Source organism: Bombina bombina, chromosome 4, assembly GCF_027579735.1.
Source record: "Bombina bombina isolate aBomBom1 chromosome 4, aBomBom1.pri, whole genome shotgun sequence".
Taxonomy (NCBI): Eukaryota; Metazoa; Chordata; class Amphibia; order Anura; family Bombinatoridae; genus Bombina; species Bombina bombina.
In genome coordinates this window covers 196,062,237-196,074,465 of record NC_069502.1, presented here as the reverse complement: position 1 = coordinate 196,074,465, position 12,229 = coordinate 196,062,237, and the positions used below count along the sequence as shown (strand labels likewise).

The 12,229-nt window shown below is 38.1% G+C and overlaps 1 protein-coding gene across 2 annotated transcripts in view; it reads right to left on the bottom strand.

The window, feature by feature from the left end:
• The window catches only part of SH3YL1 (SH3 and SYLF domain containing 1), a 307,999-nt gene that overhangs the window by 182,997 nt on the left and 112,773 nt on the right, over window positions 1–12,229 (bottom strand). The window contains exons 3-4 of one of the 2 annotated variants that reach the window (XM_053709734.1): window positions 2,626–2,739; window positions 950–1,014 (exon numbers count right to left, since the gene is read on the bottom strand). In XM_053709734.1, coding sequence (XP_053565709.1) covers window positions 950–1,014; window positions 2,626–2,739 — 179 coding nt within the window. The remainder of the gene's footprint in view (window positions 1–949; window positions 1,015–2,625; window positions 2,740–12,229) is intronic. The other variant, XM_053709736.1, reaches the window with a different exon arrangement.

Genomic DNA, 12,229 nt, shown 5'->3' with positions numbered 1-12,229 from the left:
TGCATGCACAGGTCTTTAGAATTCTATGACAGCAGTTTTTGCAACTATATATAACATTGATTTATACACTGCTGAAAACAACTGCAAGATGTCTAAAGACAGGTTCACACTCCTGAGCACACCTATGATTAATCTTTAACAAAAGATACCAAGAGAACTAAGCAAAATGCTCTATCCAGTCTATTTAAGTTTCATTTTTACTTTATTGCCCCTTTAAAAAAGCTCCTTTTAATTTTAAGATCATTTATCCAGAGCGACTTAAGTCAAAGATCAGCAATGCCCAGTGTAAAATAAAAAATGTATATGGACACCAACAGATATATCGCTTAGGATAAATGGAGAACTGTAGCCCAAGCCCTCATTTAATATTTTGATAGTGCTTCATTTCTACAAAGGAGCTATTGTAACATCTTGTACTATGCTCCAAAATAACGTCAATAACTTCTAAGCTTTGCGTCATTCATTAATATGACATTAAAGGGACACTGTACTTAATAACGGTTGACATTAAAGTTGAAACGAATACTGAAGTATTTGTTTTGTTCTTCCTGCTAATCCTCAGTGGCTAATAAGGACAACTACTTGTGCTAATGGGGGAGAGGAAAATGCCTCTGCAAGTATGACAAGAACAAGGATTTCTTCAGGACAAGAACACAAATAAAAAATTAAAAAAAAAAACACTAAAATAAATGCTGAAATGTCCTTTTTTAGATGAAACAAAGACAAATAGTTGACAACAATGTTCCTTTAATATCACAGCAATAGGAAAGTCCCGCACTACTTTACTAAACATTAAATATTCTGTAGTCCTTTGCTTTGTACCCAAAGGCCCTATGACTCTTTATGTTTATTATAAACACAACAGAGTATGTTTCCTATGTATTATAAAATATTATAAGTATCTGAAATATGCCCAAGAAACAAAAATATACACACCAATAACACTTACTTCAATTCCTATCTCAAAACCGCCTCCAAGTCCTGCTACACCAATGGCTGAAGGTGCAGACCAACCTATAAAAAAAAACAAATAAAATCTCAACAAGAAGTTTGAGATACAATGGACTGAGTATAAGAAATAAAAAAAAGTTTAAGAGGTTATGCAATATAATCTTTAGACATACAGAAATTTGTAAACAAAATGTATAATTCAAAATGATTTGGTTGATTGTACATTATATACTGCAATGTAATATTAAATCAGAGTATATTTGAAATGTTTTTAGTCTAGCTTGGTGTTTACAAAATCAGACATCCCTTTGGGGAGCTACGTTTTTTATCCCATGTAGTTAGCTCTCCCTGTAGAACAATGGAGGATGTAGCCCGCATTCTTTAGATCTGGTGAGGACTACATAAATAGTTTACATTAAGCTGAATAAACATGGTCTAAGTGAAGTGATTCATAACAGTTTGCTGAAGTGTATACACGCAAACACACTACATTATCAAAAGTATTAGGTCCCATCATAAGCAAATCAACCTGTATAATCAGATGCGCACTGTGTGTGTTGAGTGCTGTATATAAAAGGGTAGAATCTGTCAAACTACATGTGGAATTGCTAGGTCAGCTGAACAAAAGTCCCACAACTCTGCAGGGAATGCAAGATGATGGCTGGAGTGGTGCCTTGCTTACTATTTACAGCCAACAAAAGAATGAAAAAGAGTCTTGTGCAGTGGAAAATCACACTACACTATTTTGTCCAGAAGGAAGTATTTTGGTGTAGAGTGTGGTGTGCCTGGGGAAACACCGTCAGGTAAACCACATTATTCCTAAAGTCAGGTTTGGAGGGGGGGGGGGGGGGGATCTATGATTGTGTGGTTCTGAATCAGATATGATAATTCAGTCCTTTAGTTTTGATTCTTTGATAGATATGAACACATTTTGGATAATACCAAACTAACTATGCTGTGGCAGCACTTCGGTATAGATCATGGTCAGTTCCAGCAAAATTGAGCACCTTAGCATAATGGAAGGTTTGTTCAGAACTCGTTTAATGAGCAGGACATATAGTTTTGGGATTGGCCAGTCCAAAGACCCAATCTTAATTGAACAGTACATATATTAGATGAGCTGGAACACAATCTGATCTTGCTCAATAAGAACTTACCTCTGGCAGAAGCTCTAGAGGTGGGAAGGATGTAAATTCTGGTACAGATCTAGCTGAATTGTGTTGAAATCATGCACAGAAAGTTTGCTGTAGTCACACCAGCCAGAGGTGGGCCAACTATGTACTGAAATGTGGCCAAAAATCTTGTTTCTAGGATATAGTGAGATATCAACTGTTCGACTCTTATTTGTAGCTGAACTCTACAGTCTTTTAGTTTCTGACGTGTAGATAGCATTAGTAAGGAAGCCAATACCTTAGAAAACAGCATATATGATGTTGCTAGTCCCATGGAAAATTTCAATTTTATGAAACACATTACAGTAAAAGAACAAGATATTGAAGTCTCAAACAACCCTTATAACTTGTGTACTTTTGTGAAAAAATGCAAGTGCAGTTAATAAATATATAGTATAAACAAAACTGTTATTTTGCTCTTAGTCAAAGTAAACATTTTGAAAAACAGGGCCAATTAAAATTAGAATGTTGTCAAGAGAGAGAGACAGCAAAAAAGACTTACTTCCACCTGGAAGGCGAGCTAGTACTATTCCACTTCCACCACGTGCAGTCACCAAAAATCCAGCTTTTATAACAGACAAAATTGCAAGACCTTGAGCTTGAGCTATAATATGGGCTAAATATGCATGAAAACAACAAACAAAAAACAGATTTAGTCTCCAGTACAAAAAATACAAAATATTGTCCATTATAAATCTATTTTTCAAATCTGTTTAAACGCCTGATTAAATATTCTCCTGCTTGGAGAGAAATTGTAGTGCAGACTTCACAGGGGCTGAACTCTCTAAATGATAAAAAAAAGGTGTGTAACCCTCCAGCACTGTGAGATCTCTCATCTCTGTATCTGAAGGAGAGACAAGCACAGTACAATATAACACTGCATTATTTGAGAGTTTTGCTACACTTACACTTTGCGCATTGTATTTTATATTACTTTACATTTCAGTTTGGGTCCTTTCAGTATTATTACATTTAAGCTTTGCCCTTTCTATGCTATATTTTAATACATTTACATTCAGCAGTGTTTTTTTATAAATTAGGATTTCTGTGTATTGTTTAGAACTTACATTATAATTTGTATTTTCTCTATTGTAAGATAAAAACACAGCTTCAGAAAGTGGAAGGTATGGGGGTGTTCCATGGGCTGAACAGGGGAGTTCTCATGGTATGTCTTTATATCAGCCCTAGGTGTTTTCCAGTTAACTTCTACTCCCCTGTGAAATTTTGTATCCCAAAGATTTGTATTACTTTCAATGGAAGGCATCTATCTGGGACTTCCAGGTTCAGACCTTTTTCTTATAGAATTCAGTACGTTCAGCACCTGTGAAGTCTGCCCTTTAAATTCCTCCCAAACTAGAAAATCTTTGCTTATCAGAACCATTAAAAGTAATGAAGCCGTCTGGGAAACTAAAGCTGTCAGTTTATAGAAGAAATACAAAGTGCAATGTAATTTTTAAAAAAGATACACATAGAAATTATGATCCTAATTTGTTAAAAAGTTACAAAGAAACTGTGAAAGCATAATCAGAATTAGTAAAATCATGATCCTAAATATACTGCTGTATACAAAGTAAAATAGAAAATAGGAAAAACAATCTGAAATGTAAGGAATGTAAAATATAAAGTACAAAGTGTAAATGGAGCAGAACTGTCATGTCATGCAGTGCTATATTGCACTGGGCTTGTCTCCCATTCACATACAGAAAAAGCCCCTTGGAGCCTCTCAAGAATTTCACTAGAGATCTTGAAGTGCTGGAGGATACTTTAAGATCATCTCACCTGAGCGGAGAGCTTTAGATCATCAGGCCCTAAGTCTGGATTGCTAAAGACTACAAAAATGTGGCATTTCAAGTTTAGACATTTTTAGTTTAAAAAGTTCAGGCAAACGAATTTTTATGAAATTTAGAATAATATAAGTTTTGTGGAAAAAAAATAAATCTGTCTTCGGAAAAGGTGATTTTATTTTTCTTATTGAGTTCGGACTTGTGCATAGTTAAAACAGTGATAGAGAAACATATATTATTAAACATATACCCAGAAAACATTTTTGAAAGGTATTCTTTGGAATTAATTAATACTTGCTTTAAGATAGGGAATGTACATCTGAGAATTAGCAGATGTATTTATTTATATATACAGACAGCTACAAGAATTAAACCATAAACAAATCTCTAAAGAAGATCATTTGCAATGAAAGCTAATTTTCCTCCAAAGCAAAAAACAAAAAACAAAAAAACAGTTATTGTTAAGAAATAAGAATGCAAAAATTATTTTGTTAAAATAAAATGTACTGATAAATGTATCAGTACATAAAGGGCTGTTTGTGAGGGTGGGTGTGTGTTTAAATTACAGATTATTATACAGATACGGCAGTGTGTTGATTATTTATTGGGTTAGATTTAAGAACTGCTGGATGGACAACTGCAAACCTGTCTGTCCAGCATTATGGCTAGAGGGCAGCAATACGCTGCATGAATTTATCATTGCACAAGTGTCAGCATCTGCAATGCTGCCCCCTGCAGGGACTGTCAATCACACAGGTCGGACAAGTCTGGGGGGATTGCAAACTGTCAGCTGAGAGCTGGCTTATAGGTTAGGAAGCAACTATCGGCTGCAGGCTCACTCATACAACTCAAAGAAGACAAAAAATAAGAGGGCGCTCAAAGCGGAGCAATATAATAGGCTAGTAGTGTATATGGTGAATATTTGATCGCAAGACAGCTTAAAACAACTAATTAATAAAAGTATTACAGTTTATTTAAAAAAAAAAAATACAAAAGACACAATAGTTAAATCTAAGCAGACAATTATATATCTCTATGAATTTCGAATGTAACAAATTATATATATATACACATATATACACATACACACAATATATATATATATATATATATATATATATATATATATATATATATATATATATATATATATACACACACAATGTATATTCACCAATTGGCTGGAGTGAGAATGTGTTTTCTAACACGGGATTACAACTGCAAGATCTCTCTAATATAACAAAATAAAAATACACAATACTTTGTCAAATAGTACATGAGATATATCACTGATAATTAAAGCTGTAAGAATTCATACAATTAAGGTCACTCTGAATTAGGTATATGTGCTAAAAAAGCGTAACAATACGTACAAATATAAAAAACTTAAAAAATGCTAAGCCAATCAAGCTTATATATGAAGCCTAAATTTCAGAAACCAGGATAAAAAATAATGCTAAGTAATACAAAAACTTGAATAAGTGTGTAGGGACGTCTCCCAGAGCACCTATTAGCGTCGGAGATTTAAGGCGGCTCCAAAAAGTTATACAGTGTATAGTTCCATATACATCAAATACTCAGATATTATTGATCACTTATCCACAGTTCTTTGGGTGCTTATGTTTTTCAGTGTCGCAGTATGATTCACAATACGGTTCCCAGTAAGAGGTTAAAAATTACCTTTTATCCAGGTTCTTTGTATGACAGGGACACATGAAGAGTAGACGGTACTCACCCTCAAGTTCCTTGGATACTTTGCAAGGGTCTACTTGGGCTGTATAATGAGATCAGCCTCCGAAGAAATTTCAGCGTCCTTCTCCCAAGACGGGTTCCGGCAATCTGCTTCCAATGCGCGGTCACGTGTGTGCATGTCACGTGATAGTCTCGCGCTTGGGTTATTTTGTCTCTGGTATTTTCGGCAATATTACCTGCACTTTAGTACATAATGTAAGCAGGGAATTTTTCTTCACTCACACTTATGTGCATAAGCTGTAGGCTGATATACGTTACGTGCTAAAGTGCAGGTAATATTGCAGAAAATACCAGAGATTAAATAACCCAAGCGCAAGACTATCACGTGATGTGCACACATGTGACAGCGTTTTAGAAGCAGAACGCCGGAACCCGTCTTGGGAGAAGGACGCTGAAATTTCTTTTGGAGGCTGATCTCATTATACAGCCCAGGTAGACCCTTACAAAGTATCCAAGGAACTTGAGGGTGAGTACCGTCTACTCTTCATGTGTCCCTGTCATACAAAGAACCTGGACAAAGGTAATTTTTAACCTCTTACTGGGAACCGTATTGTGAATCATACTGCGACACTGAAAAACATAAGCACCCAAAGAACTGTGGATAAGTGATCAATAATATCTGAGTATTTGATGTATATGGAACTATACACTGTATAACTTTTTGGAGCCGCCTTAAATCTCCGACGCTAATAGGTGCTCTGGGAGACGTCCCTACACACTTATTCAAGTTTTTGTATTACTTAGCATTATTTTTTAACCTGGCTTCTGAAATTTAGGCTTCATATATAAGCTTGATTGGCTTAGCATTTTTTAAGTTTTTTATATTTGTTCGTATTGTTACGCTTTTTTAGCACATATACCTAATTCAGAGTGAACTTAATTGTATGAATTCTTACAGCTTTAATTACCAGTGATATATCTCATGTACTATTTGACATAGTATTGTGTATTTATATTTTGTTATATTAGAGAGATCTTGTAGTTGTAATCCCGTGTTAGAAAACACATTCTCACTCCAGCCAATTGGTGAATATCCATGTCTCACGTGGAAGGTGACACCCAGGAGAGGCAGTGAGTTTCACTTTCTCCAGAGCTATCTTTACCTAAAATCACTCATACGACTCAGCAGCCGACTGCGTTCAAAAGAACTTAAATAGAGGCTATTATATGCAGTGGCTTTGCTTGTTACAATACAAAAATCTCTGGTTTATTGGTGTGTTTAAGTAAAATAAAATTTCATGCAGCGGTCATCTAATTTCACTGCAAATATATTTGATTATGTAAACAGTTTACATTTTAGTTTTGTTTTACATAAATGATTGATTCCAGACTAGAAAGTCAGTATGATAAAGGAGAAAGATACAACATGTCGATATAAATATTAAAGGGACATGAAACCCAAATTTTTTCCTTTGGTGATTTAAAAAGAGTATGCCATTTTAAACAACTTTCTAATTTACTTCTATTATCTAATTTGCTTAATTCACTTGACATACTTTGCTGAAAAGCATATCTAGATAGTCTCAGTAGCTGCTGATTGGTTGCTGCACATAGATGCCTTGTGTGATTGGCTCCCCCATGTGAATTGCTATTTCTTCAATAAAGGATATCTAAAGAATGAAGCAAATTAGATAATAGAAGTAAATTGGAATGTTGTTTAAAATTGTATTCTCTACTTGAATCATGAAAGAAAAAATGTGGGTTTAGTGTCCCTTTAAGAAATAATGGGCCAGATTACAAGTGGCGTGCTAATAATATCATGGGCCCGATAACGAATATCACTGGGCTGCACTACCATTAGCATGTGACTTTGATATTACAAGTCCATAGTTAACAAGAGAAGGGTTAGCAAAGCTGATTTCTCTTGAGTGCAGCCTATACTTTCAATGGATATTGCGACCAAGCTAATTTGTACTGATATTACCAGTTGAAAGTTATAGTTTGCACTTGAGCTAAAGTTGAAACTGCGCTAGGATAGTTAGAACTACATCAGACCTGAAAAGAACTGTAAGGTTTAAAAAAAAAAAAAAAACCACACACACCCCAAAAACACATTCAAATAAAGTATTACACACATATATACACTATAAAACATAGAATTATTTATAAAAATTTTCTAAAAGGATTAATAAGGGACATGGTATATGGCAAAGTCTTTGATTTGGGAGGGCGTGTGTATATATATATATATATATATATATATATATATATACACATACACACATACATATATATACATATACACACACACACACATTATTATTATTATTATTACATATATATACATATACACACACACACACATTATTATTATTATTATTATTATTATTATTATTATTATTATTATTATTATTATCATTTATTTGTATAGCGCCTCCAAATTCCATAGAGCTGGGTACAGTGATAGGGGTATACAATGACAAGGATTTGTGATAAAATACAAAACATAACAAAACTAAACAAATCTAATACAGAAGGAAGAGGGCCCTGCTCCGAAGAGCTCACAGTCTATAGGTTTAGGGTGCAGAGACATAAGGTTGGGGTAGCTTGTCACATCGGTTGTAGTTGCAGCAGTGAGTCAGGCAGTTCATGTATTAGTTTGGTTAGGATGAGAGATGGAGGAGAGATGGTAAGCCTCTCTGAATAAGTGGGTTTTCAAGGAGCGTCTGAAGCTATACAAGGTTGGAGACAGTCTTATGGAGCGGGGTAGAGAGTTGCAGAGGACAGGAGCAGCATGTGCAAAGTCTTGGAGACGGGAGTGGGACGTAGAGATAACAGGAGTGGAGAGACATAGGTCAGAGGTTGATCGAAGAGGATGGGATGGGGAATATTTCCCGATGAGAGAGGAAATATAGTTGGAAGTTAGACTGTTGAGTGCTTAGTAAGTTAGGGTTAATAATTTAAATTGTATTCTGGAGTGTATGGGGAGCCAGTGTAGAGACTGGCAGAAGCAGTCCAGCAGAAGCATTCATAATAGATTGGAGGGAGGAGAGGCAGTGTTTTGGAAGGCCATTTAGAAGTAGATTGCAATAATCAATGCGTGTCAAAATGAGGGAATGAATACTTTTTTTTTATATATAGTTTTTTTGACTAAGGAAGGGACAAAATCTGGAAATGTTGCGTAGGTGTGAACGGCAGGATTTGGTAAGCACTTGTATATGTGGGTTGAATGTGAGTTCTGAGTCAAGTGTAACCCCAAGACCTGGGGGAATAAGAAGCAGCTAAGTTTTGGACAGATTGAGTTGAAGGTAGTGTGAAGACATCCAAGAGGAAATTGCAGAGAGGCAGTTGGAAATCTGGTTGAGTAAAGAGGGAGAGATATCAGGAGAGGAAAGATAGATTTGGGTATCATCAGCATATAAGTGGTACTGGAATCCAAAGGAGGCTATAAGTTGTCAAAGGGAGGATGTATAGAGAGAGAAAAGCAAGGGACCCAAGACAGAGCCTTGCGGTACTCCAACTGAGAGAGGCATAGGATCACAAGATATGCTGTTAAAGAAAACTGAAAACGAGTGGTTTGAGAGATATGAGGCAAACCAGGAGAGGGCTGTGTCTCGGATGCCAAATTAATGTAGTATTTTTAGGAGGAGAGGATGGTCAACTGTGTTAAAGGCAGCGGACAGGTCAAGAAGAATTAGTAAGGAGTAGTGGCCTTTTGCTTTAGCTGATAACAGGTAATTTTTTACTTTAGTAAGAGCGGTTTCTGTTGAGTATTTAGGGCAGAAACCAGATTGTAGTGGATCAAGTAAGGATTAAGTTGTGAGAAATTGAGTTAGCCGATTATAGACCAGTTATTCAAATAATTTTGAAGCAAAGGTAAGTAAGGAGACCGGTCGATAGTTGGAAGGGGTGGAGGGGTCAGACGAGGGCTTTTTTAGGATTGCTATGATTGACGCATGCTTGAAGGTATCAGGAAATGTGCCAGCGGTGAGAGATTGGTTAAAGAGATGAGTTAGGGTAGGGGTTAGTGAAGCAGAGAGAGAGGGAAAAAGTTTTGAAGGAATAGGGTCAAGAGGGCAGGTTGTGAGATGAGCCAAGGATAAGAGTACAGAGACTTCTTCCTCTGTTAAAGGAGGGAAGTAGGATAGAGTTTTGTTAATAGAAGGGGTGGGTAGGATTGCAGGGTTTGAGGGGTGTGAGGTGCAGATATTGTTTCTAATGGTGTCTCTCTGCTCCCCTTTGCGGTCAAAGTTATCGAGAAGTCCATCAACGCGCAACTCGTTAACCACAGAGGCCAACCACACCCTGGACCCCTCCCAATCCGGTTTCAGAAGCAACCACAGCAGCGAGACCGCCCTCCTCGGTGCCACAGACATACTCGCCCTACTCGACCGAGGTGAGACCACCGCCCTCATCCTCCTAGACCTCTCAGCAGCATTCAACACTGTCTCCCACCTTACCCTCCGTACCCACCTACACAACGCCGGCATATGCAACAAAGCCCTTGAATGGATCACCTCCTTCCTCACCGGCAGAACCCAGAAAGTTAGACTCCCACCCTTCACCTCCAAGCCCACAGAGATCAGCTGCGGTATACCCCAAGGCTCTTCGCTGAGCCCCGCCCTATTCAACGTCTACATGGCCCCTCTTGTCGCCATCGCCTGATGACACAAACTTAACATTGTCTCCTACGCCGACGACACCCAGCTAATCATCTCACTCACCAGTGACCCCATCACCACCAAAAGAAACGTCCATGAAGGGCTGACAGCAGTCGCCACCTGGATGAGCTACAACTGCCTAAAGCTGAACGCAGACAAAACCGAAGTTCTCCTCCTTGGTCCCACCACATCCACTCGGAATAACTCCTGGTGGCCCACAGCCCTTGGATACCCTCCAACCCCCAAGACTATGCACAAAATATAGGCGTCATCCTGGACTCATCGCTCTCCATGGACCGACAAATCAACGCTGTCTCCTCTGCATGCTTCCACACACTCCACCTGCTGCGAAAGATCTTCAAATAAATCCCAACCGAGATCAGAAAGACTGTCACCCACGCCCTCGTCATCAGCCGACTGGACTATGGCAATGCACTCTACGCCGGCTCCACCATCAAGCTCCAAAAGAGACTCCAGCGCATCCAGAATGCCTCGGCCAGACTCATCCTCGACATCCCTCGAAAATGATACATCACCTGCGGGACCTGCACTGGTTCCCCATCAACAAAATATTAATCTTCAAGCTTCTCACCCATGCATTTAAGGCCTTCCACAACATCGGTCCCGAATACACCACCGCGTTACCTTCGACACCCCCGCCAGACAACTTCGATCGGCCGACCAAGCCCTCGCAGTCATCCCCTGCATCAGGAAAACCCCAGCGGGGTTACCGACCCTAACTAAGTTCAGAAAGGACCTCAAAACCTGGCTCTTCGACTGAACTGCAACCCTCAGCGCCTTGAGACCATTACGGGTGAATAGACGCGCATTACAAGAACTTAATAGATAGAAGCTGAGCGCAGAGTTGTAGGACTTAAGGATGAATGTATAATGATGGAGATCAGCACAGGTGCGTGATTTCCTACACTGCCGTTCAGCAGCCCGTGAACATCACTGAAGATATCTGGTCTGTTGGTTGCCGTCAAGTGATTGATGTACGTCAAAGAGTGGAGGGTACAGCTTTGTGAAGTGTTGATTTTAGTGCCAAATTATACTGTAAAGCCACAAGGTTTGGGCAAGTGAGGGATGAAATGTTGGAGAACAGAGGATTCAGTTGAGTGGAAAATTCTGTGAGATACAAGTCATATAAATTCCTGCAAGGGTAGCAGTTTTTTGGGTGCTTGCAAAGATGTAGTAGCTAGAGTAAGAGAGAAAGTTAGTAGATGGCGGTCAGAGAGAGGAAAGGGGAAATAAAGAAAGTTGGAAACGGCACATAGATTAGTGAAGACTAGGTCTATGGAGTTGCCTTCATAGTGGGTTGGAGATGTTGTCCACTGGGACAGGCCAAAAAAGGTGGTAAGGGATAGAAGTTTAGAGGCAGCAGGCATATTAGGATTATCAACGGGTATGTTGAAGTCCCCTAAGATGAGAGAAGGGACATATATATATATATATATATATATATATATATACATACACACATATACATATATATATATACACATATATATATACACACACATATATATATATATATATATATATATATATATATATAATTTATGTAAGAACTTACCTGATAAATTCATTTCTCCAACATAGGTGTGTCCGGTCCACGGCGTCATCCTTACTTGTGGGATATTCTCTTCCCCAACAGGAAATGGCAAAGAGCCCAGCAAAGCTGGTCACATGATCCCTCCTAGGCTCCGCCTTCCCCAGTCATTCTCTTTGCCGTTGTACAGGCAACATCTCCACGGAGATGGCTTAGAGTTTTTTAGTGTTTAACTGTAGTTTTATTATTCAATCAAGAGTTTGTTATTTTGAAATAGTGCTGGTATGTACTATTTACTCAGAAACAGAAAAGAGATGAAGATTTCTGTTTGTATGAGGAAAATGATTTTAGCAACCGTAACTAAAATCCATGGCTGTTCCACACAGGACTGTTGAGAGCAATTAACTTCAGTTGGGG